We start from the raw sequence: 27,543 nt of genomic DNA, 5'->3' as shown, positions 1-27,543 counted from the left end.
AAGGATCTCATAAAATAGTTGCAACTTGCAACTAATTTGAAATTCTAAAACGTAACTCCTTAAACTCCTAGCCAAACAAGCAGAAACTTTTCTACGTGTCATGCAAAACTTCTTTCCAATAATTTTACGCCACGTCAATCCAATGACACTGACGAATGACATGTCTACAAATCATTGGCCCACGTCATATTTAGCCAATACCTGCACCTCAAAAACCAGTGAGTTCAACCAATATATAGAGGAACCCACAATCGGTCTCGCCCTCGGTCTGCAGCTCTACTTATTCTTTTTTCTCTTAGATGAGTACAACCATGGCGAATCACAAACCGTTCCCTAATTTCTTATCTCTTATTCTCCTCTCTCTCGTCGCCATCGCCTCTGCTGAAGTTTTCTTCGAAGAACGCTTCGAAGGTAAACTATTTTCTTTACTCATTTCTCTCGGTTTTCGAGTACTAAATTTTTTCTGTCGTATCTCAACCTTTAGATCGGCTTGTTTTTTTGTCATTTGGATCTGTTTTTTTTAGATGTTTTAGCTTTCTGTTTGATCTAATTTGTACGAATCGGGGATTTATATGTTTTCTTTTGGCAGTCGGATTTTTTTCATTTGTTTCTTTACTCAAATACTTAATTACGTTTAGAAGTGCAATTAATTCGAGTAGATCAACTGATGATCTGCTTTCCTAATTCAGTTCTAGATAAAATTAGTGTTAGAAATGTAGTTTAATTGCGATAAAAAAATGACAGTGAATGTTACGGTCACTGACTTTTCAGTTTTGATCTGTAACTGTAGAGGATGGTAGAAATAATGGTAATTAATATATTATTATTTGTCGTTTTGTTATTCATTTTATTCCTTCATTTTATAGTAATTGGCTAATTACGAGTCAAGTATGTCTTTTAAATAAGGGGATGAAAACGTTAACTTGACAAAAATAAGTGATGAAAACGTTAATTTTAGAAATGTGAGAGGGAAATAACTAAAAGTTATCCTTTTTAGCTGCAAGGATAGAAACCATAGCAGAGCAGAAATTGCATCTATTTACAAATTGTGTACTCTTTCTAACATTCCTTAGATTCTGTACTCTTTCGAACAAATGAGTGAGAACTTATGAAAAGGAAGCTACTTTTGCTTTAATTGAACTTTTTTTTAGTTTTCATTGTCTCCGAAAAGCTTAATTGTACTTCTCTTCGCTGATTTTGCTTTTCTATTGTCCTGAAACTTTAGATGGATGGGAAAGTCGTTGGGTAAAATCTGACTGGAAGAAAGATGAGAACATGGCTGGGGAATGGAATTACACTTCTGGAAAATGGAATGGAGATCCTAATGACAAAGGTAACCTTCTGGAATTACTCATAACTTGGTATAGATAAAGGCTATGTTTCAAGTTAGTTACCTATGGCTCTGCGTTTTGCACAGGTATTCAAACTAGTGAAGACTACAGGTTTTATGCTATTTCAGCTGAGTTCCCAGAAGTTAACAACAAGGGCAAGACTCTAGTCTTCCAATTTTCTGTGAAGCACGAGCAGAAGCTTGACTGTGGTGGTGGCTACATGAAGTTGCTCAGTGATAACATTGACCAGAAGAAATTTGGTGGCGACACCCCGTACAGGTTGGTGCATGCCCTTTGATCCAACCTATTAATGTTTCTAATTGATATTTACGGAGGGTTGAACCTCCACCACAACAAGTATTGGGTGCTCCCACTCTGTGAATGTGCTGCCTGTTCAAGCACTTGTATTCTCAGCAGAGTTACTCTTTGAACTCACTTGAGCTTTCTATAGAGTCGGGAGACAACCTCTACTTGCAACAAAACTAGATGCGTTGGTGTTTGACCCTCAACAATATTATTGTTCAATTTACTTATTTTTTTTTTTGTTATGTTGATTGATTCCAGCATCATGTTTGGACCTGATATTTGCGGCTACAGCACCAAGAAAGTACATGCCATTCTTACATACAATGGGACAAATCACTTAATCAAAAAGGAAGTTCCTTGCGAGACTGACCAACTCACTCATGTTTATACATTCATTCTCCGTCCAGATGCTACCTACAGCATCCTTATTGATAATGTTGAGAAACAAACTGGTAGCTTATACACTGATTGGGATCTCCTCCCACCAAAGAAGATCAAGGATCCTGAGGCCAAGAAGGTAATTGGTCGCACCCTATCCCAATTGATATATTTTTTGGTTTACTTTTTTCTCATATGCATTATGAATACGCAACTTAAGTACTTTGCACGATGGGCAGCCTGAAGATTGGGATGACAAGGAATACATCCCTGATCCTGAAGACAAAAAGCCAGAGGTAATAACATTCTCTTATCCTACATTGTATATACTGCGCCTAAAGATGCATGAGCAAGCTATATACTGCGCCTAAAGATGCATGAGCAAGCTAACTTCTAGTTTTTTTACATACGATAGGGTTATGATGACATTCCAAAAGAGATTCCTGATCCTGATGCTAAGAAGGTAGTCATTTATTACTTTTTGGATTATTTTATCATGAAATAGTATGCCTCGTTTGAACTAAAGAGTATTGATTAAAATCATTTACCCAGCCTGAAGATTGGGATGATGAAGAAGACGGTGAATGGACACCCTCAACAATTCCCAACCCCGAGTACAAGGGCCCATGGAAGCCAAAGGTTTGTGATATCCTTACCTAATTGCTGCATTTATCATGATTTTTTAGTTAGTAACTTGGAACTATTTTTCCTCATTTTGCAGAAAATCAAGAACCCCAACTACAAGGGCAAGTGGAAGGCACCAATGATTGACAACCCAGGTTTTTTGCTAGCTCATTTCTGTTGTGCCTTTTTTTCCTTTTATATGAACAACAAGAAGTTTTATCTTAATTCATGTAATTCTGTGCTTTTCTATGACCCTCAGATTTCAAGGATGATCCAGATCTCTATGTTTTCCCCAACTTGAAGTATGTCGGTATTGAATTGTGGCAGGTACTCTTTAGTCTAAATCGTAGCTTGTTATCTTTCTGGACTATTTTAGAGCTCTATAACGAGACAGATGTCTGTGTTTTGCAGGTAAAATCTGGAACAATGTTTGATAACATCTTAGTTGCCGATGATGTAGAGTATGCCAAGAAACTAGCTGAAGAAACATGGGGCAAGCAGAAGGATGTATGTGCATCTTTGTTTTTTTTTCTTTGTTCTTATAGTTCTGTTTGTCATATTTGACTGACGTTATTGGCTATTTTTTGCAGGCTGAAAAGGCAGCGTTTGAGGAGGCAGAGAAAAAGAGAGAGGAGGTATTTTCATGACTAGAAGCCATCTTATTTCTGTCTTATTTCTAGTTCAATTGCATTTCCTTTCTAACTAATGAAAACATTGATGTTTAGGAATCAAAGGATGACCCAGTTGATTCCGATGTAAGCATGGAACATGCCTTCTTAAAACCATGATCCCTTTGTTCATCAATGTTCTGGTTTTGATTATGTTTCTTGTGTTTTTTCAGGCTGAGGATGAAGATGATGCCGATGATACTGAAGGGCACGAGTCTGATTCCGATACCAAATCAGACGATGATGACAAGGAAGATGCTCATGTAAGTAGTTATTTTGATGACATGACTTCACTAATTAGTTTTATTATGTTTACTTGATCTATAATTGTGCTCTGTGTATGCAGGATGAGCTCTAAGCACTGCAATATCTCGCAGACAATTCGGTTTGGTATAAATTTTTCCCTACCCTTTATTTTAAAAAAAAAGTTCTAGTTTTAGGAGTTTCCTGTTAGAGGAAAAAGGAATTGAATGCTTCAGGCAAAAGAACTTTCACTGATGCTTTCTTAATATGATTTTAACTGTCTGAACAAAGGCATGCTCTTTTTCTTTTTTATGATCACTAGATATTTTTACTATTCAAGTTCCCCGCTTTATCAATTGCAAGTTCTGAAAGATTGTTTGACGGTCATACCATTGCTTAATTGGTGAACTTGCACAATAAACGTGTAAACTAAAATGTGATCACAACACACTCACCAATCCTATAACAAGTAATTTTAGATAATTAATAAATTTGAATTTTAAAATAGATTTTATATTGGATTTCAAATTTGAATTTTACAAATTGCAGATATTCAATCTTTGCCTTTGATCAGTTGTAAGTTCTGATTATTAATATTATTTTTTTGGATCGAAAGAAATACAACTTCACTGAAAAAAATTCTAAAATGAAATGGTGATACAAAAGCGTCTTACAGAACTTGAAAATATAATTCAAGATAACGATAGTCATGCCCAGCTTAAAAAAGGTGGCAAAACTTTGAGCAACGGTAATGGTCACAAACTACCAAGCATGAACCGCCACAAATGTATTAACAAAAAATGAACGAGGGTAAATGTATTCGGACTAAAATGTACAAGAAACCAACCATTACCCAACCAACAAAAAGCAACATTGGTCCTAAATCTAATGTCTTCATCATCACCACCAAGGATCCGTCGGGAGAGGTTAGCGACTGTATGGTGACATCAGAGACCAAAGACCACCCAGCCGCAAAAGCCTTTAGGTGGAGTCATACACTCTAGAAATGTTGTACGCACTTGAAACACTGGTGGAAATCACCAGGTACAAATGTAACCCTTTATCCAACTCGATTGTTGGGTTAGAGTAATAGAGTGCCACATTCGTTGTCGGAGTAACTTATGACAAATACACAGTAAAACTAATGACAAATACACAGTAAAAATATCATTTCACTTAATCAATTATGCAATCAATCAATAATACAACATTGAACAACATGGGCATTCTTTCCCAGGTCTTATACGAGCATACGAATGTTTTAGAGTCAACCTAAGATCAAGTAGGGACCTTTTTGTAATATTTTTAAAATTTTTGATCAAGTATACCATAAATAAATCACTAAAATATTCAATCATATCATAAATACCTAGAAATTAAAATACATAATTAAATTTGAATATTAATCGAGCTTACAAAAGCTCTTTTAATGACCCGAACATGAATTAGAATCAAATTGTAAAGTTTTAAAAATTTGGGCTTGACGTTGTGATGTCACTATCTCCACATCATGATGTCATCAAATAGTTTTCCACATTATAATGTCGAACCACACTACTTTGCGACATCACAAATTGTCGGCCGACATTGCGACAAGGGATATACCACGTCGTGACGAGGATTTTATTTTTGGTAAATTTTGGTTATTTGATACCTATTTTGTGTCAAACCAAACCAATAACCTATTTGGTGCATACTTAAGCCTGTACAAAAACAATTCAAAACATATACCAAGCCATCCATTTAAGCATTCTCAAAATCAACCAACCCAATATACCATAATTTGACACCATTTCTTAACAAAAGATACCAATTTCATCCATCGAAACTCAAATTATGCCAACATGCCTATAAGCCATTCAATATCATCTAATTCTATACCATAACATATTCAACTTATACAATCATGCCATTTAGACAATCAACCAACATTACCATACCAATTCACCAAGTTATAAGTCATTTAAGTGTCACATATAAATTCTTACCGTACCTAACTTACTCAAATACATATAAACATTAACTTTCTCAAATTCAACGATTAACCATTCTTCATATATGTTTAAACCATGTCAAACAAACATACTAATCAAGATATCCATTCAACTAAGCATCACAATTGGCAATTCATGCATCTTTAAATCATATGCAAAATCAGCAAATAGCTCACGTATAGATTTATATCAAATTCATTACTACAAACACATCACAAGCCTTGTACACATCAAGATAACTATATACATGTCACAATTTCGAACTTAAAACTATCGAAAACTACCGATTCAATAGGTGGGATAATGTGAACTCCGTACGATCCGCTTGCCACGTTCTGCAAGTTGACCATCTATAGAGAAAGGGAAACAACGGGGTAAGCATTACAACTGCTTAGTAAGTTTACATGTATTTAAACAACAAATTACATCTGAATTTTAGCTTAGTTTGTTATGTAAGGCTATATGTAAAACAATTATTATTTCAATTTTAATGTATTAGATTTTCTCTATCAATTCTCTATCTATCATAAATTCTCCTCTAGTTTATAACATTGACATGTCATGTATTAATGGAAATAATTAACATTATCACTTGATAAAGGAAAAAAAAACTTAATTACACACTTTTTTAAAATGGACTAATCTGTCAAATTTTAAAATTGACGAATACTTAAGGGTATTTATAAATGTTTTATTTTGAATAATTATTTTGCTTTATTTTAAAATAGATCTGTTTAAGGACCGAGTAACCTACCCAGGTTCGAAAATTTGCTCGAAATCTGAGAAGGTTTGGGCAAAAACATTATGTCCGAAAAATGGGCTTGGGCAAACAATTTAGGCCTGTTTAAAATATAGATAGAGCTTGGGTTTGAAAATTCAAGGCCCAAGTCGACCATTTTTGGGTTTACAATATTTTATGTTATGTTATTGTAGGGCCCAATTTCAGCCCGGCCTAAATCACCAGGAACCAAAACCAAATACAAGCCAATTAAAGCCCAAATACCTACCTTTAAGTCCAAATCACAGCCCAAATCAAACACCTAAAACAAAATTACAGACCAAGCCCAATTACCTAAACCCCAAGCAAACCACAACAGCCCAAAAAAATAATAAAAACAAAAATAAAAAGCCTAGCAGCCAACACCATCAGCCGCCACAACCCAAGACAGTCTCCAGGCACCTCACGTCTCGCGCTTCCTTCGCGTCGTGCGCTGCTCCGCCATGCCACATCAGTGATGCACTCACGCACGTACCTGAAAACGTGTAAAATGGGTTGTAAATATTTGTTACAAAAGCCAATATACGATTTGGTATAGGGAGAGTTTTTTTTTTTTGGGAGAAAGGGGAGATCTAAAAAACAACAGTTGTACAATATACAATAGAGAGCACTTCAGGAAATACGAACAGATCAAGGGAGTTATTCTAAGGTTTTTACTTTCTTTTATTTACTCTATTTATTTTACTTTTGAATCTTCTATATATATATATATATATATACACATATTTCGGGAAATATATAAAACGAATGAGATACCTTTCTTCACCTGGAAAAGGAGCTCTGGCCGCCATGCATGTTGGTCACGGATGACGAAGCCAACGGTGGTGATCTGCTGGAGTTTGAGTGTGAATCACAGGATGAGAGGGGGGTTGAGAGCCTTCTCTCTGTTTTAAAAAAATGAATGAAGAGTGATGTTTTAAATTTTTTTAATGATAAAAAAGGGAAACAAAATATGGTTTCAATTAATAATAAAACAAAACAGCATTGGGGGGTGGGATCAGTAAGCGTTTTGCCTGGATCCACGCACATTTTACCTTTAATTGGGTAATTTGCGCAATAGGTCCCCTCCTTCACGCTAGCATTCAATCGTGCCACGTTTAAGTTTTTTAAATTATTTTAATTTGTCCCTATAATCTGCGCACTATTTCAATTTGGCCCTCCCCTTAGCACAGTATTTTGAGATTTGGGGCAGCTCCAGTTTTAGTCCTCGAACATTTGTGCACACTTAATTTCGGCCCAAAATTCTGTTTTAATGATTTATTATGTTTATAAATTATCCCTTGGATTTTGTTTTTTCTCTTAATTCGGTTTTAACAATTCATTTCTTTTAACATGTTGTTTTAATATATTATTTAGAACTACTTTAATTTTACACTTTTTTATTTATTTTATTTTCATGTGCATACTTGTCTATCTGGAACACTTTCATGTATTATTATTACTACTATATATATTATTCATATTAGGTTTTTTCCAAGTATATATGTATTGCTTTGTATATTTTAATTAACATTATTTATTTCGAAATCTCATTTACGCGTTACACATATTATCTGTTCTTATTTTTTTTATTTTTGATACAGTTCAAGCTTTTATTCAGATTATTTACTTTATAATATTTGTTTCGAAATTCATTCGTACCTTACAATTTAATATACTATTTATTTTATTTATTTTATTCATTTTTAAATTCTTATATCTATTACCTGTTTTAAAATTTTCGTATAGTTTGTAGAGTAATAATTCCAAATTTTCTTCTTCCTATTATTCATTTTATTTTTATTTTAAAATTTGTTATATTTTATTTGTGTGATTTATTTGAAACTTCTTTTAAAATTGGTTTCTTATTCATTAGCCCTTGGTTATAAATGGTGGTATTTGTATAATATATGATGTGCTGCTATTGCATGTATTCTAAGTTGTTCCCTTGCATTTCCTTATTATTTTAGATTATTCATGAAATGTTATTGCCACGTGTTTTATTCCTTATGTTATCGAATTATCCCTTTTTAATAAAAATACATTTCATTTATTTATTACATTTTATTCAAAATTTTAAACAATGCAATACTTGGTACTTGGGAGCTTTGAAAAATTGTGCCCTAACTTACTGGGTTCCAATTTTCCTCGTTGAACCTAAGTAACCGAGTACCCTTTTCAATCAAAACGTATAAGTTTCAAATAAAAGCTTATTCTCAGAAATTCGATGTGTTGTGTCCTAACTCACTGGATATGACATTCTGTATCTCGAGATAATGATTTCTAAAAACATAAAGGCAATATTCTATGTCTGGAATTGTGAGAAATCGGGCCCTAACTTACTGGGTTCCGATTTTTCATTTGACCCAAATGATTGAATATCTTTTTTTAAACTTCACTGCATGAGTTTTAAAAAAAATCAAAAGACAAGCTCAGTTTCGAAAATATGAAATGTCGTATCCTAACTCACTGGGTATGACATTTTATTTCTTCGAAATAAGAGGGTCTTAGCATCCCATTTAATTTGTTCAAGTGTTTTTTTAAAAAAAATAAAAGGATCGTATTCTAAACTCTTTTCAAACATTCAACATTAGGACGTTAATTGATCAATACGGTACCAATTTTGGGCGTTATGAGGGTGCTAATCCTTCCTCGCGCGTAACTGACTCCCGAATCATTTTTCTAGCTTTCCATAGACCAAAAATGTTGTTTTAATAAACCGAAATGCTTTATTAAAATGATCGATCACAAGGTGACCCGATCACACCTAAACAAAAAGGATTGGTGGTGACTCTATACCTTGTTTAAAAGTCGATCCCCGTTTTTCAAAACAAAAATGGTTTCGACAGCTTGGCGACTCCACTGGGGAAGTCAATAAGCGAGTCAAGCCGTAAAATTGATTATTTTCTGTCTTTTTTGTCGAAAATTTAAAGTTTGGTTTTTAACATGCGATCCTTTCATTTCATTTTATTGGTTTTATGGTTCATCATCTTGTTCATGTTTTGTAATTTGAGTTTTTATGTCCCCTTGCATCATTTTGCATGACCATTGTTGTCGCACCTTTTAAGTGGAAGCGAGAAACTATTTCCTTCGTCAAGTTTTCATCTCCGTGCAGGATAGTGGATCGCTTTCAGGATATATCCGTACCTATGTCTTCGTGAGGTTTTCACCTCCGTGCAGCCATAGGGAAATGTATCCCCCTGAACTGAACTTGATCCATATGAGCCTATAATGGGTGAGGATTGAGGAATCTGTTGGTTCAAGTACCCTTTTCTTTAGAACCGAACCACATATAGAAAGACTTAGGAGCCTACACTAGGTAGAGCCATGCCAAATACTAGCAATCGCCCGAATTGATGCTTTATTATTTTTTTCATTTGCTTTGACTTTTATTTTTGGTATATGATACTAACTTGTTGTGTTTTATTTTGGCCATGATTGCATGTCATTCCATTTTAAAGAGGTGGCGATTCACGTTCGATTACTAATTTAGGAAGCTTATCATAGGGAACAAATTTTTTGATAAAGTGGAAGATAATGCGGCTGTCCATGTATGGTCAGAGAAAACGCAATTAGAAAAAGGGGACAGTCTAGCCGAGGGGTATGCATCAGAATTGTGTGATTACACCCGTATCAGTGTAACACAAAATAACCTTTAGGAATTAAAGGAGATATGAGACCAGTGGGATGAAGAGACCAAGCAGTTGCTCTATGGTAGTTGTGGGGATTTGCCTTACTTATTTGACATCAAGGTAGACGAGTATTTATTTCGAGCCCTCGTTCAGTATTGGAATCCCGCTACAGTTGTTTCACCTTTGGGAAGGTAGATTTAGTACCTACTGTAGAAGAATATACAACTTTACTTCATTGTTCGAAGATCCAGGTCGGTAAGGCCTATTCGAAAGTCGCTTATGTCCTAACCTTTTTGAAGAAATTGATGAATATTACAGGAATGAGTGAGCAGTGGGTTGCTGCAAGGGTCAAGCAAAAAGGGGAATGTAAGTGCATCCCATGGAGGAGTTTAAGGGAGTTGATTCTAGTACATCCTGATATGAAGAAGAGAGTTGACGTTTTTGCTTTGAGCATCTATGGTTTAATGATTTTTCCTAGGGCATTAGGGTATATAGATGATGCGGTCTCGGATCTCTTTGACCGACTTGACAAAGGAGTCACACTTGTTCCTACAGTCTTGGCTGAGACATTTAGATCTTTGTATGCATACAGGAGAGCCGGCGAGGGCAGATTTATAGGATGTGTGCAGTTATTATTAGCTTGGTTCCATAGCAATTTTTGGAAAGTGGATAAAGTTTCTTATCGGGTTCTTTCTAATAATTATTCCCCACTAAAGGAGATAGCGGCCACGCCCAGGAAAGACAACATATCAGAAGAACATTGGATCTTGCTTCTTCAAAATCTCCAAGAGGAGGATATTGAGTGGAGAGCTCCTTGGTTAATTCCTGATGAAATTTTTTTCTGATGTGAAAATTTTGACTGGGTTCCTCTGCTCGAAATTTGGGGAGCCGTTGGGTATGCTCCTTTACTCGTACTAAGGCAATACAGATCGAGACAGTTTATACCAGTAACACATGGGCTAGCTCAATTTGGATTCACGTATGGGGGAGTTAACTGTAAGAAAAGGATTAAGGAGATTTCTACTGCTTGGAACCAGACTCACCAAATGAAGAGAGTTGTTGTAAGTCTAATGACGACCCCCGAATATGATAATTGGTGGGGTAGAAGAATTAATGATAGCATCCTTAGACCAAGGCAAGAAGGCACTCGACCGATGGAAGAATACTTGTAAGTAGTCCCTTTCGAGTTGGAGATCATAAAGTAGGACTTCGAAAAAAGAAATGCAGAGTTAGGGAAGAAGATAGAGCAATTGGAAGAAGAAAATGTGCATCTGAGGTTGGATGCTAATGTTCAGAAACTCGAGGCCGAGAAGCTAAGAAAGGGAAAGCAGAAAACCAAAAAAGAATTGGATAGTTTAAAGACCGATTATAAGAAATTGCGCATGTTGATGAGAACAGCGGGATTAGGGAAGACGTTGGAGCAATGGCGACAAGAAGTTCAAGAAGGAAAGGTTAGAGCTAATCAATGGGAGAAGAGGTACCATGATGCTCGAGTACGTGAAAATACCTTGAAGAAGAGTCTGGTTGAAGGCCAAGATGAGAAGTAGAGATTAGCAGCTCTGGTAACAGAGTTAGAAAGGGCGTTGCATCAGAGTCGTAGTTCCAATGAATTTCTCGACGGGCTCGTGTTCTAAACCTGAGGACGATTAGGTAAATCCTTCTGTCCCCGAATTTGATGAGATTACAGAGGTAGAGAAGGTAAAAGGAGAACTCTCAGAACAACTGGAAGTCCAATACGAATGGCTGGAAGAGAAATTCAAGGCGCTGGAAAGTACTGATTATCAATGTGGTATGGATGCTAAAGAGTTAAGTTTGGTTCCAGATCTAGTGCTCCTTCCAAAGTTCAAAATGCCGGAGTTTGAGAAATACAATGGAACCAACTGCCCTGAGGCCCACATCACGATGTTTTATCGGAGGATGACTGGTCATGTCAATAATGATCAGTTGCTAGTTCACTGTTTATAGGATAGTCTGAGTGGGGTTGCGGTCAAATGGTACAATCAGTTAGTCGCACCCAAATTAAATCGTGGAGAGACATAGCACAGGCCTTCATGAAGTAGTATGGCTATGTGACGGACATAGCGCCAGATTGGATCACACTACAGAATATGGAGAAAAAGCCAAATGAGAGTTTCAGGCAGTATGCTCAGAGGTGGAGGAAAGTCGCTACGCAAGTTCAACCGCCTCTCTTAGAAAAAGAAACGATCATGATTTTCATTAATACTTTGAAGGCACCTTTTATCAATCACATGCTGGGAGGCGCGACAAAGAGTTTCACGGACATAGTGATGTCCGGTGAAATGATAGAAAATGCGATAAGGAGTGGAAAGATAGAGACTGGGGAAAGCGTTAGGAGGTCAGCCCCAAAGAAGAGAGAAAATAAGGTCGGCAATGTGAGCATGGGTCATGTAAAACCAATCACAGTTAATCAACCAAGATCGACGGTCACAAGCCAGCAAGCTTCGACAGGACATGAACCCAATACAAGGTAGAAAACGGAGAAGCCCCAGTTTACTCCTATTCCTATAACGTATCGAGAGCTGTACAAGAATTTATTCGACGCACACGTTGTATCCCCGTTCTACTTAAAACCGTTGCAACCCCTGTAATGTAAGTGCCCAATGTGAATATCATACGGGCATTGCGGGATATTTGATAGAGAACTACACTTCTTTTAAAAGAGTAGTCGAAAAGCTTATCAACGTGGGTGTTGTGAAGTTCGATGATGCACTAGGTACGGGAAACCCGTTACCTAATCATATTGTTAATGCGGTGAATGCGATAGTCGAGAATATGAGAAGGAGAGTTAAGTTGGATGTAGCGGAAGTGAAAACCCCCATGAGGGAGGTTTTGAAAAAGATGGTAGAGAGAGGTCAATCATACAAGACTTTGAGAGTAAATCCCGAGAAGCATGAAACTATTGTGAATTCCACGGAGAGAAGGACCATGAGATTGAAACATGCGATGAATTCAGAGTCTTGGTACAGGGTCTAATGGACAACAAGGAGTTGGAGTTCCTTGAGTTTGTTGATGAGAAAGATGTGTTTGCCTTTGAGGATGGGCTAATAAATAGGGTCGGTGAGGTCAATCACCCAGTGGTGATCATTTCACGATCGAAAATCACTAGAGCTGGAACAAGAACGACACCAAAAGTGGTGATTCAGAAACTGACCGCTTTTCATTACAAGGACGACAAAAGGGCGTCTTAGAGTTATAATTGTAATGTGAAGTCATCAGAAGAGGGGAGGTTGGTCAGCACGCCAGATATGAAAGTTGAGCCTGTAAAAGAGAGGACAAAATCGCTGGTTAATGAACCGGTAACAGCAGATGAAGCTAAAGAATTTCTGAAGTTTCTGATACACAGTAAGTATAGTGTTGTAGAGCAGTTGCACAAGCAGCCAGCTTGTACCTCGGTACTAACTTTGCTCCAAAATTCGGAGGCGCATCGTAATGCGTTGATGAAGGTGTTGAATGAAACCTATGTCGCTAAAGACATCTCAGTGAACAAACTAGACTGTCTCGTCAGCAATATTAGTGCTGAAAACTTCATTTCTTTCAGCGATGATGAAATACTGCCAGGTGGCATGGGGTCTACCAAGGCTCTACACATCACTACCCGGTACAAAGGGTATACACTACCGGGGGTATTGATTGACAATGGGTCGACGCTAAATGTCTTGCCCCTATCCACATTGAACAGGTTACCCATAGATAGCTCTCATATGAAGACATGTCAGAACATAGTGAGAGCATTCGATGGCACCAAGAGGAAGGTAATGGGTAGGATTGAGGTCCCTCTTCAGATCAGACCCAACACGTATGAGGTAGACTTTCTCATGATAGACATCAGGCCCTTTTATAATTGTTTACTAGGGACGCCTTGGATTCATTCAGTAGGAGCAGTACCGTCATCGTTGTACCAGAAGCTGAAGTTAGTGGCAGAAGGCCGATTGATAACAGTAAACGCAGAGAAAGACATTATCGCATCCGTTGCTAGTAATGCACCATACATCGAGAACAAGGATGAAGCGATTGAGTGTTCCTTCTGGTTATTGGAGTTCGTAAACACAACTTTCATCATTGAAGGAGACAATATTCCAACGCAAGAGTTATCTGAAGCTACAATGATGAGCTTACAACTGATGGTAGGAAAAGGATCATCGCTTGGAAGGGGGCTCAGAAAATACCTCCACAGACGAGTCGAAGTACCAGTTTTTTTTGAAAAATGGGATCGTTTTGGCTTGGGACATAAGCCAGATGCCAAACAAAAAAAGGAAGAGCTAGTGAGAAAATAGGAGAAATGAAGGGCACCATTGAGTGGGGTAGAGGTCAAGTGGGAGTCAATGACTTTCCCCCATATATCCAATACATTCGTGTTAGGAGGAATTATTCATCTTGAGTAAAAGATGACAAGAGGGGGGACAGCTGAAGATTTGATGGGCAATTTGAGCATCAACGCCCTATCCGAGGAAGGAGTGATGGAAAGAGACTTATCAGGCATTCGTCCTTATGAGCCTGGCAGTGTTCTAAACAATTGGACTATGGAAGAAATTCTTGTAGTTCTTAGAGCTAATACAGAGTAATTTTCAGAACACATTTATTGTTTTAAGCCTAGGAACAATAAGTATCTTTTGTGAAATAGGCTCATGTTCAAACACCTTTATTTTCAATAAAAATGTATTTTTATATCTCATTCGGGGAAAATATTCTTTCATTACATTCATAATCATGCCATACAAATAAGTCACCCTTCAATTCATTCTTTAGATATTTCTTTTGTGTTATAATAGGTCCCCAGATATTAACATCACGAGCGAAACTGTTACGGACCCAGGATCTCCTTTTGAGCGAGGTATGTGTTTAGAGGGATCTCAAGATTTTGAAGATGACGAAAATTGTGGGTTATCTCTAGATTTGTTAAGGATGGTAGAACAGGAAGAGAAACATATTCAACCTCATAGGGAGACAACCGATAGTGTGACTTTGGAAGAAGGGAAGGAAGTGAAAATTGGAACTTGTATAACCAAGGAAACAAGGCAAGACCTCGTTAAACTGCTGCAGGAGTTCAAAGATATTTTCACGTGGTCGTATCAAGACATGCCTGGTTTAAGCGCTGATATTGCAGTACATCGAGTCCCCATAAAAGAAGAGTGCAAGCCTGTTCAGCAGAAGCTTCGAAGGATGAGACCTTATGTTGTAGTAAAAATAAGAGAAGAGGTCAAGAAACAATTTCATGCTGGGTTCTTACAGGTGGTGAATTCCTCGGAATGGGTAGCCAATGTTGTCCCCGTCCCTAAGAAAGATGAAAAAGTACGGATGTGTGTGGATTACAGAGACCTCAACAAGGCTAGCACAAAGGACAATTTCCCCCTGCCCCATATTGACACTCTAGTGGATAGTACAGCGGGTTACTCATTGTTCTCTTTCATGGATAGTTTCTCGGGATACAATCAAATAAAGATGCATCCTGCAAATATGGAAAAGACCACGTTCATAACCTTGTGGGGAACATTTTGCTATAAGATGATGCCATTTAGGTTAAAAAATGCGGGAGCAACGTATCAAAGAGCTATGGTAACCTTATTTCACGACATGATGCACAAGGAGATTGAGGTTTACGTCGATGATATGATCGCAAAATCCCAAATAGAAAAAGAGCACATACAGGTTTTGAAAAAATTGTTCTTGAGGCTGAGAAAGTTCCAGCTAAAACTCAATCCAACAAAATGTACTTTCGAAGCTAGATCAGGAAATTTGTCGTTAGTGAAAAATGAATCGAGGTTGACCCCGAAAAAGTCAAGGCTATACAACAATTGCCCCCGCCACGCACTCAGAAGGAAGTTCGAGGTTTTTTGGGAAGACTAAATTACATTGCCCGATTTATTTCACAACTAACTGAGAAATGCGATCCCATATTTCGTCTTCTCAAGAAACACAACCCGAGTGTATGGGATAAAGAGTGTCAGAAGACCTTTGATAGGGTTAAATAATATCTGTCCAATCCCCTAGTGTTAATACCACCCAACCCGAGTAGACCATTGATATTGTCTTTGACAGTATTTGACCATTCAATGGGATATGTATTTGGTCAACAAGATGAGACAGGAAAGAAAGAAAAGGCAATATACTACCTCAGTAAGAAATTCACTGAGTGTGAGATGAGATATTTGCCAATCGAGAAGCTATGTTGCGTTTGGTATGGACAACTTGGAGATTGAGGCATTACATGTTGTACCATACGACTTGGTTAATCTCGAAATTAGATCCTCTTAAGTACATGATAAAGTCAGCCGCTCTAAATGGAAGGATAACCCAATGGCAAATCCTGCTCTCTGAATTCGACATAGTTTATGTGAACAAGAAGGCTGTAAAAGGGAGTGCAATAGCAGATTTTCTAGCCAGCAGAGCTTTAGAAAATTACGAGCTGTTGAATTTTGATTTTCCCAATGAAGATCCAATGTACATGGTAGCCACTCAAGAAGACACTCCAGAAGATCATCCCTAGAAGCTGAATTTCGACGGAGCATCAAACGCCATTGGTAATAGAATTGGGGCAGTCCTGATATCCCCAAATGGAGATCGCTATCCATTCACTTGCAAATTAGATTTTGATTGCACAAATAATATGGCCGAATATGAAGCATGTATCATGGGTATTCGTGCGGTCGTAGAGCGCAGAATAAATGTGTTAGAGGTGTATGAGGATTCTGCACTAATGATCTATCAGTTCAGAAGTGAGTGGGAAACAAGAGACTCAAAGTTGATCAATTACCGAGAGTTGGTTCTGGACTTAATCAAGGTGTTTGATGATATCACTTTCCATTATCTCCCGTGTGATGAGAACCAGATGGCTGATGCCCTGGCTACATTAGCTTCTATTATTAGAGCAAATAAATGAGAGGATATGAAGCCAATCCAGATGAGTATTTGTGATGCTTCAGCTCATTGTTGCAATATTGACGAAGAGGAAGAAAGGGATGATTATCTTTAGTATCAGGATATTCTACGATATGTGAAAAATCATGTATATCATGATCAGGCAACAGAAAATGATAAAAGAACGTTGAGGAGGCTGGCTGTTGACTATGTCTTAGATGGTGAAATCTTGTATAAAAGAAAAAAAGACTAAGTACTGCTAAGATGTATTAACGCTATTGAAGCAAAGAAAATCTTAGAAGAAGTCCATGAAGGTATCTATGGGATGCATGCCAATGGGTTCACAATGGCCAGAAAAATCATGAGATTCGGGTATTACTGGTCTACAATGGAGGGAGATTGCATCAACTATGCCAATAAATGCCATAAGTGCCAAATTTATGGTGACAAGATCCATGTGCCTCATTCACCTCTTCATGTTATGACTTTCCCATGGTCTTTCTCAATGTGGGGCATGGACGTCATTGGGCCGATCTCACCGAAGGCTTCTAACGGTCATCGTTTCATCTTTGTGGTCATCGATTATTTTACCAAGTAGGTGAAGGCCACTTCATACGCTAACGTTACGAAGTCTGTAGTCAACAAGTTCTTGAAATAGGAAATCATATGTCGATATGGCATGCTAGAGAGGATCATATCTGACAACGCGTTAAATTTGAACAACAGCGTGATAGCAGAGGTTTGCAGTCACTTTAAAATTAAGCACCACAACTCATCACCATATCGCCCGAAGATGAATGGGGCAGTTGAGGCGGCTAATAAAAATATAAAGAAGATTGTGGGGAAAATGGTTGAGACCTACAAGGATTGGCATGAAAATTTACCATTTGCTCTCCATGCCTATCGAACATGATCAAAACTTCCACCAGGACAACACATTTCTCGTTGGTTTATGGGATGGAAGCAGTTTTACCTATTATAGTCGAGATTCATTCTCTCCAGGTTTTATCTGAATTGAAGTTAGATGAAGCAGAATGGGTCCAATTTCGGTACGACCAGCTGAACTTGATTGAAGAAAAGAGGTTGAGAGCTATCCGTCATGGTCAAATGTACCAAAAGCGAATGATGCAAGCTTACAACAAGAAAGTTGGCCCAAGAGTATTCCAGGAAGGGGACTTAGTACTGAAAAAGATTCTCCCTATGCAAAAGGATTCCAGAGGGAAATGGATGCCAAACTGGGAAGGACCTTATGTAGTGAAGAATGCTTTCTCTGGAAGGGCACTAATATTAGCAGAAATAGATGGTAAAAGTCTTCCCAACCTGGTAAATTCAGATTCGGTCAAGAATTACTTCATCTAAAAAAGGAAAAGCCAAGGCGAAAACCCAAAAAGGGGCACTTTGAAAAAAAAACTGGAGAGGCCAAGGCGAAAACCCGCAAAGGGCGCTTTGAGATCAAATGGGCTTTGAGTTAAAAATTCGAAAAAGGGTAGCTCAAATGGTGATCAAAGATGGGGCATGTTATGTCCTTGTTCTACCAGAATTAGCAAAAAGGAAGAACACTACATCTTGGAGGCATCAACGAAATACTTCAGACCTCCTACACACACATTTGGCTCCCAAGGGTTTTCGAACAGTCCGAATAAAGAGGCTCATGCTGCAATATCTGGGGCACCGATGTTCCATATATATATCTTTTGTACCTTAGCAAAATCTGTTATCTTGATTAATTTTCTACCTCGAGTTTCGCTTTCAATAAAGTTTCATCTTATCCATTCTGATAGCCTTCTTCAAACATTTCCTATTGAAATATTGGTTAATGAACCAATAACACTTTCATAAAAGGAGTGCTGCATATTACTCTAAAAGCTTCTAAGTAGTGCAAGAACCCGAAATAGGTCAATTATTCAGAACTCACCAAGCTTAAAGGTTAGGGTTACTTGAGGAGTTAAAAGATTTAAGTTAAGACTACTGCTTCAGATGTCTGTTAAAGATATCAGTTGAATGAGAAAAAAATACGTCAATATTGAATGGCGAGCAATAACAGCTGAAATGAAAAAAAAAAAGAATACATTTCTCATGACATTCTACATTCATACCAATGTCATTCATAGTACATCTAGTTAGGAGCATCTGATTCATTTTGATCATAGCATCCTAATTTTTGGCATAAGCATCACATCTAGCTAGGAGCGTTTGATTCATGTCGATCATAGCATCCTAACTATTTGGCATAAGCATATATACATGAAACCGATTTTACATATTATGTTCCTTAGAGGACAGTGCAGTGTATCGGTAAGGATACGAGCCTTAACCCCTTAAGCAGTAGGGTAACAGGCCGAAAGTTACGGATCTTATCTCCATGTATCGGCTATGGAGCAGATTAGAAATGACAAGTCTTATCTCCATGTATCGGCTATGGAGCATATTTTATCCTCTAATCTTATCTTCCTGAAGTTGCAGGGAGCAGACTGCAAATTATAGATCTTATCTCCATGTATCAGCTATGGAGCAGATAAAAAATGGCGAGTCTTATCTCCATGTATCGGCTATGGAGCAGATTTTAGCCACTAGTCTTATTTTCTTGAAGTTGCAAAGAGCAGACTGCAAATTATAGATCTTATCTCCATGTATCGGCTATGAAGCAGATCAGAAATGGCAAGTCTTATCTCCATGTATCGGCTATGAAGCAGATTTTAGCCATTAATCTTACTTTCCTGAAGTTGCAGGGAGCAGACTGCAAATTACAGATCTTATCTCCATGTATCGGCTATGGAGTAGATCAAAGATGGAGAGTCTTATCTTCATGTATCGGCTATGGAGCAAATTTAAGCCACCGGCTTTATCTCTCTGAGGTAGCAAGAGAACAGGTTGAAGATACAAGCCTTAACCTCCTAAGCAGTAAGGTAACAGGCTAAAAAATTTCAGATCTTATCTCCATGTATCTACTATGGAGTAGATCAAAGATGGCGAGTCTTATCTCTATGTATCGACTATGGAGCAGATTTTAGCCACCAGCCTTATCTCTCTAAGATAGCAAGAGAGCAGGTTGAAAATACAAGTCTCATCTGCCTGAAGTTGTAGGAAGCAGACTGGAAATTACAGATCTTATCTCCATGTACCGGCTATGAAGTAGATCAGAAATGGCGAGTCTTATCTCCATGTATTGGCTATGGGGCAGATTTTAGCCACCAGTCTTATCTCTCTGAGGTAGCAAGAGAGCAGGTTGAAGATACAAGTCTTATCTTCCTGAAGTCGCAAGAAGTAGGCTGCAAATTACAGATCTTATCCGGCTATGGAGCAGATCAGAAATGGTGAGTCTTATCTCCATGTATCGGCTAAAGAGCAGATTTTAGCAACTGACCTTATCTCTCTGAGGTAGCAGTGGAGCAGATTGAAAATGAGTTCCTATACCTCTGAAAACGCAGTGGGTTAAAGTAAGGATACCAGAAAAAAGGAAGCACCAAGAAGTCAAGACTTAGCAAGACCGGGCAAAATTGGCCCTTTTAAAGTCTTTGCTCCTTTCTCGTTATACGACAAGGAGCAAAGAGGGACAGCTGTAGGGCCCAATTTCAGCCCGGCCTAAACCACTAGGAACCAAAACCAAATACAAGCCAATTAAAGCCCAAATAACTACCATTAAGTCCAAATCACAGCCCAAATCAAACACCTAAAACAAAATTACAGACCAAGCCCAATTGCCTAAACCCCAAGCAAACCCCAACAGCCCAAAAAAAATAAAAACAAAAACAAAAAGCCTAGCAGCTAACACCATCAGCCGCCACAACCCAGAGCAGTCTCCAGGTACCTCACTTCTTGCGCTTCCTCCGCGTCATGCGCTACTCCACCATGCCACATCTGTGATGCACTCACGCACGTACCTGAAAACGTGTAAAATGGGTTGTAAATATTTGCTATAAAAGCCAATATACGATTTGGTATAGGGAGAGTTTTTTTTTGGGAGAAAGGGGAGATCTAAAAAAACAACAGTTGTACAATATACAATAGAGAGCACTTCAGGAAATACGAATAGATCAAGGGAGTTATTCTAAGGTTTTTACTTTCTTTTATTTACTCTATTTATTTTACTTTTGAATCTTCTATATATATATATATATATCTACAGATATTTCAGGAAATATATAAAACGAAGGAGATACCTTTCTTCGCCTGGAAAAGGAGCTCTGGCCGCCATGCATGTTGGTCATGGATGACGAAGCTGGCGGTGGTGATCTGCTGGAGTTTGGGTGTGAATCACAGGATGAGAGGGGGGGTTGAGAGCCTTCTCTCTGTTTTAAAAAAAATGAATGAAGAGTGATGTTTTACATTTGTTTTTAGTTTTCTAAGAAGTTTTTTTTAATGATAAAAAAGGAAAACAAAATATGGTTTCAATTAATAATAAAACAAAACAGCATTGGGGGTGGGATCAGTATGCGTTTTACTTGGATCCACGCGCATTTTACCTTTAATTGGGTAATTTGCGCAATTGGTCCCCTCTTTCGCGCTAGCATTCAATCGTGCCACGTTTAAGTTTTTTAAATTATTTTAATTTGTCCCTGTAATCTGCGCGCTATTTTAATTTGGCCCTCCCCTTAGCACAGTATTTTGAGATTTAGGGCAGCTCAGTTTTAGTCCTCGAACATTTGTGCACATTTAATTTCGGCCCAAAATTCTGTTTTAATGATTTATTATGTTTATAAATTATCCCTTGGGTTTTGTTTTTTCTCTTAATTCGGTTTTAGCTATTCATTTTTTTTAAACATGTTGTTTTAATATATTATTTAGAACTATTTTAATTTCACACTCTTTTACTTATTTTATTTTCATGTGCATACTTGTCTATCTGAAACACTTTCATGTATTATTATTACTACTATATATATTATTCATATTATGTTTTTTCCAAGTATATATGTATTGCTTTGTATATTTTAATTAACATTATTTATTTCGGAATCTTATTTACGCGTTACACATATTATCTGTTCTTATTTTTTTGTTTTTGATACAGTTCAAGCTTTTATTCAAATTATTTAGTTTGTAATATTTGTTTTGAAATTCATTCGTACATTACTATTTAATATTTTATTTATTTTATTCATTTTTAAATTCTTATATCTATTACCTGTTTTAAAATTTTTGTATAGTTTGTAGAGTAATAATTCCAAATTTTCTTCTTCCTATTATTCATTTTATTTTATTTTAAAATTTTTTATATTTTATTTGTGTGATTTATTTGAAACTTCTTTTAAAATTGGTTTCTTATTCATTAGCCCTTGGTTATAAATGGTGGTATTTGTATAATATATGATGTGCTGCTATTGCATGTATTCTAAGTTGTTCCCTTGCATTTCCTTATTATTTTAGATTATTCATGAAATGTTATTGCCACGTGTTTTATTCCTTATGTTATCAAATTATCCCTTTTTAATAAAAATACATTTCATTTATTTATTACATTTTATTCAAAATTTTAAACAAGGCAATACTTGGTACTTGGGAGCTTTGAAAACTTGTGCCCTAACTTACTGGGTTCTAATTTTCCTCGTTGAACCTAAGTAACCAAGTACCCTTTTCAATTAAAACGTATAAGTTTCAAATAAAAGCTTATTCTCAGAAATTCGAGGTGTTGTGTCCTAACTCACTGGATATGTCATTTTGTATCTCGAGATAATGATTTCTAAAAACATAAAGGCAATATTCTATGTTTGGAATTGTGAGAAATCGGGCCCTAACTTATTGGGTTCCGATTTTTCATTTGACCCAAATGATTGAATATCCTTTTTTAAACTTCACTGCATAAGTTTTAAAAAAAATCAAAAGACAAGCTCAGTTTCGAAAATATGAAATGTCGTATCCTAACTCACTGGGTATGACATTTTATTTCTTCGAAATAAGACGGTCTTAGCATCCCATTTAATTTATTTAAGTGTTTTTTTTAAAAATAAAAATAAAAGGATCGTATTCTAAACTCTTTTCAAACATTCAACATTAGGATGTTAATTGATCAATACGTTACCAATTTTGGGCGTTGCGAGGGTGCTAATATTTCCTCGCGCTTAACTAACTCCCGAATCTGTTTTCTAGTTTTCCGTAGACCAAAAATGTTGTTTTAATAAACCGAAATGCTTTATTAAAATGATCGATCACAAGGTAACCCGATCACACCTAAACAAAAAGGATTGGTGGCGACTCTATACCTTGTTTAAAAGTCGATCCCCGTTTTTCAAAATAAAAATGGTTTCGACAGTTATAATATTACTTTAATGTAAATATTAAAAAAATATTAAGACGGCTATATAAAAAAATTTAATAAATAAAAAATATATTAAATTATTAAATATTAAATTAAAATAATATAAATAATTCTAAAAAAATTAAAAAATAAAATAGGTGGGGTCTAAAGCGAGTTTGGATTAACCTTTTATAAATATGATCGAGTTTGGACAAAAATTTAGAACCATGTTTTAAATCGAGCAAAACTTAAACAAATATAAAATATATTAATATAATGTTTAAACTACTAATGAATAAGTCTATTTTTTTTTTTAATCTTGAATAAGTATGACATTGAAATTGTTGACTGTTTAATATTTGCGTTTGTAAACGGATACTACCACACGAGCAAAATAACTGCAAATAAATTGAAATTCTACAACATTACTCCTTAAGCTTCTAGCCAAACAAGCAGAAACTTCCCTACATGTCATGCCGAGCTTTTTTCCAATAGTTGTATGCCACGTCAATCCAATTTGATGAATGACATGTCTGCCAATCATTGGCCCACGTCAGATTTAACCAATACCTCATTTTTAACGGAACCGCAAAAAGCAGTGAATTCAACGAACATGTAGAGGAACCCAGAATCGGCCTCGCCCTCGGTCCGCAGCTCTACTTATTCTTTTTTCTCTGTGATTAGTACAACCATGGCGAGTCGCAAACGGTTCCCTAATTTCGTCTCTCTTATTCTCCTCTCTCTCGTCGCCATTGCCTCTGCTGAAGTTTTCTTCGAAGAACGCTTCGAAGGTAATCTTTTTCCTTTGTTCGTTTCTCGGTTTTCGATTACCTTTAGATCGACTTGCTTTTTGTCATTTGAATATGTTTTTTCGATGTTTTAGCTTCCAATTTGATCTAATTTGTACGGATAAAAGATTTATATGTTTTATGTTGCTAATCTGGTTGTTTTTATTTGTTTCCTTACTCAATACTTAGTTACGTTTAGAAATGCAATTAATTCGAGTAGATCAGCAGATGATCTGACTTCCTAATACAGTTCTACATTTTTTTTTTCAGAATAAAATTAGCTTTAGAAATGTAGTTTAATTGCGATAAGAAATGACAGTGAATGTTACGGTCACTAATGTTTCAGTTTGATCTGTACGACTGTAACTGTAGAGGATGGTAGAAAGAAATGGTGATTAATATATTATTCTGCGTTTATTTATTATTTATTTTATTCCTTCATTTTATTAGTAATTGTGAGTCAAGTATTTGTTTATGTAAGACAGCAACAAGGGATGAAAACTTTTAACTTTGAGAAATGTGAGAGGGAAAAAATTCAAAGTTATCCCTTTTAGCTGCATGGATAGATATCAGAGAAGAGCAGAAATTGTACATATTTAGCGTACTGTTTCTTGTTGCATTCCTTAGATTCTGTACTCTTTTTAACAAATGAGTGAGAACTTATTAAAAGGAAGCTACTTTTGCTTTAACTGTACTTTTTTTTAGGTTTCATTTATTCCAAAAAGCTTAATTGTACTTCTTTTGGCTGATTTTGCTTTTTTATTCTCGTGAAACTTTAGATGGGTGGGAAAGTCATTGGGTAAAATCTGACTGGAAGAAAGATGAGAACATGGCTGGGGAATGGAATTACACTTCTGGAAAATGGAATGGAGATCCTAATGACAAAGGTAACCTTATGGAATTACTCAACCTGGTATAGATAAAGGCTAAGTTTCAAGTTAGTTACTTATGGCTTTGCGTTTTGCACAGGTATTCAAACTAGTGAAGACTACAGGTTTTATGCTATTTCAGCTGAGTTCCCAGAAGTTAACAACAAGGGCAAGACTCTAGTCTTCCAATTTTCTGTGAAGCACGAGCAGAAGCTTGACTGTGGTGGTGGCTACATGAAGTTGCTCAGTGGTGATGTTGACCAGAAGAAATTTGGTGGTGACACCCCGTACAGGTTGGTGCATGCCCTTTGATCCAACCTATTCACATTTCGAATAGATATTTATCGTGGGTCGGACCTCCAACACATCAAATATTGGGGGCTCCCACTCTGTGAACCTGTTGCCTCTTTAGGCACTTGGATTTTCAGCAAAGTCACTCTTTGAACTCCCTTGAGCTTTCGGTATAGTCGGGGACAATACTGGATGTGTTGGGGTCTGACCCTCAACAATATTATTGTTCAATTTACTTATGTTTTTTGTTATGTTGATTGGTTGCAGCATCATGTTTGGACCTGATATCTGTGGCTACAGCACCAAGAAAGTACATGCCATTCTTACGTACAATGGGACAAATCACTTGATCAAAAAGGAAGTTCCTTGTGAGACTGATCAACTCACTCATGTTTATACATTCATTCTCCGTCCAGATGCTACCTACAGCATCCTTATCGATAATGTTGAGAAACAAACTGGTAGCTTATACACTGATTGGGATATTCTCCCACCACAGAAGATCAAGGATCCTGAGGCCAAGAAGGTAATTGATCGCACCCTATTCCAATTGTTATATTTTTTGGTTTACTTTTTTCTCATATGCATTATTATGAGTACACAACTTAAGTATTTTGCACGATGGGCAGCCTGAAGATTGGGATGACAAGGAATACATCCCTGCTCCTGAAGACAAAAAGCCAGAGGTAATAATATTCTCTTATCCTACATTGTATATACTGCGCCTAAAGATGCATGAGCAAGCTAACTTCTAGTTATTTTTCATACGGTAGGGTTATGATGACATTCCAAAAGAGATTCCTGATCCTGATGCTAAGAAGGTAGTCTTTTGTTACTTTTTGGATTATTTTATCATGAAATAGTATGCCTTGTTTGAACTAAAGAGTATTGATTAAAATCATTTACTCAGCCTGAAGATTGGGATGATGAAGAAGATGGTGAATGGACACCCTCAACAATTCCCAACCCCGAGTACAAGGGCCCATGGAAGCCAAAGGTTTGTGATATCCTTACCTAATTGCTGCATTTATCATGATTTTTTAGTTAGTAACTTGGAACTATTGTCCTCATTTTGCAGAAAATCAAGAACCCCAACTACAAAGGCAAGTGGAAGGCACCAATGATTGACAACCCAGGTTTTTTGCTAGCTCATTTCTGTTGTGCCTTTTTTTCCTTTTATATGAACAACAAGAAGTTTTTATCTTAATTCATGTAATTCTGTGCTTTTCTATGACCCTCAGACTTCAAGGATGATCCAGATCTCTATGTTTTCCCCAACTTGAAGTATGTCGGTATTGAATTGTGGCAGGTACTCTTTAGTCTAAATCCTAGCCCGTTATCTTTCTGGACCATTTTAGAGCTATATAACGAGACAAATGTCTGTGTTTTGTCAGGTGAAATCTGGAACATTGTTTGATAACATCTTAGTTGCCGATGATGTAGAGTATGCCAAGAAACTAGCCGAAGAAACATGGGGCAAGCAGAAGGATGTATGTGCATCTTTGTTTTTTCTGTTCTTATTGCTCTGTTTGTCATATTTGACTGACGTTATTGGCTATTTTTTGCAGGCTGAAAAGGCAGCATTTGAGGAGGAAGAGAAAAAGAGAGAGGAGGAGGTATTTTCATGACTAGAAGCCATCTTATTTCTGTCTTATTTCTAGTTCAATTGCATTTCCTTTCTAACTAATGAAAACATTGATGTTCAGGAATCAAAGGATGACCCAGTTGATTCCGATGTAAGCATGGAACATGCCTTCTTAAAAACGTGATCCCTCTGTTCATCATTGTTCTGGTTTTGATTATGTTTTTTGTGTTTTTCCAGGCTGAGGATGAAGATGACGCCGATGATACTGAAGGGCACGAGTCTGATTCCGATACCAAATCAGACGATGAGGACAAGGAAGATGCACATGTAAGTAGTTATTTTAATGACATGACTTCACTAATCAGTTTTATTATGTTTAATTGATCTCTGATTGTGCTCTGTGTATGCAGGATGAGCTCTAAGCACTGCAATATTTCGCTGACAATTCGGTTTGGAGATAAAAAGGCCAAAATCTTCCCTACCCTTAATAAAAAAAGTTTCTAGTTTTAGGAGTTTCCTGTCAGAGGAAAAAGGAATTGAATGCTACAGGAAAAAGAACTTTCACTGATGCTTTCTTAGTATGAGTTTAACTGTGTGAACAAAGGCACACTCTTTTTCTTTTTTTATGATCACTAGATTTTTTGTTCTTTTACTATTAAGGATTAGTTTAGATGGGTGGTGTGTTTACTTTCGGTGCAGTTAAAAACAGTGGTGGCAGTGAAATTAGTTGCTGTAGCGGTGAGATTGGATATTATAGTAATGAGATTAAAAACAGCGGTGGAATGTATGTTTGGATTCAAACGTAGGTGTAACGGTGAGGTGAGAATAGAAAATAACTTTACATTAGAGTAAAAATTATATATAATAGAAGTTTTTTAAATTATTCAACAAAATATTAATTTCAAAAAATTAAAATCATATTTTTGTTAAAGTTAAATATTTATATATCTTTTGAATAATTAAAAA

General features: G+C 36.7%; 1 protein-coding gene and 1 long non-coding RNA gene across 4 annotated transcripts; one reads left to right on the top strand and one right to left on the bottom strand.

Annotated features, from left to right (window-relative positions):
* The first annotated feature begins 222 nt into the window (after positions 1-222).
* LOC107893231 (calreticulin) lies at positions 223-27,229 on the top strand. Of its 3 annotated transcripts, none has more exons than XM_041085558.1 (14): positions 223-411; positions 1,226-1,333; positions 1,418-1,610; positions 1,896-2,154; positions 2,255-2,311; positions 2,431-2,478; positions 2,568-2,654; positions 2,737-2,794; positions 2,899-2,966; positions 3,051-3,146; positions 3,230-3,275; positions 26,697-26,728; positions 26,815-26,904; positions 26,988-27,229. In XM_041085558.1, exons 1-14 carry the CDS (start codon positions 300-302, stop codon positions 26,997-26,999), a joined length of 1,266 nt encoding a protein of 421 aa, XP_040941492.1. In that variant the 5' UTR covers positions 223-299; the 3' UTR covers positions 27,000-27,229. The 3 variants fall into 3 exon arrangements, with proteins under 3 accessions (XP_040941492.1, XP_016673657.1, XP_016673658.1); XM_016818168.2 differs by lacking the exons at positions 26,697-26,728; positions 26,815-26,904; positions 26,988-27,229 and adding exons at positions 3,365-3,394; positions 3,481-3,570; positions 3,654-3,884 and having other exon boundaries at positions 3,230-3,274; XM_016818169.2 differs by lacking the exons at positions 223-411; positions 1,226-1,333; positions 1,418-1,610; ... (6 more) ...; positions 3,051-3,146; positions 3,230-3,275 and adding exons at positions 23,484-23,835; positions 24,612-24,719; positions 24,802-24,994; ... (6 more) ...; positions 26,387-26,482; positions 26,561-26,608 and having other exon boundaries at positions 26,699-26,728.
* LOC107893233 (uncharacterized) lies at positions 6,366-7,380 on the bottom strand. Its single transcript, XR_001682770.2, has 2 exons — positions 7,079-7,380; positions 6,366-6,797 (listed from the first exon to the last, which is right to left on the bottom strand). It is a non-coding gene; the product is annotated as an uncharacterized lncRNA (long non-coding RNA).
* Positions 27,230-27,543: the final 314 nt, after the last annotated feature.

Source organism: Gossypium hirsutum, chromosome A13 (genome assembly GCF_007990345.1).
Source record: "Gossypium hirsutum isolate 1008001.06 chromosome A13, Gossypium_hirsutum_v2.1, whole genome shotgun sequence".
NCBI classification, from domain to species: domain Eukaryota; kingdom Viridiplantae; phylum Streptophyta; class Magnoliopsida; order Malvales; family Malvaceae; genus Gossypium; species Gossypium hirsutum.
This window is presented reverse-complemented; position numbering and strand designations above follow the sequence as displayed.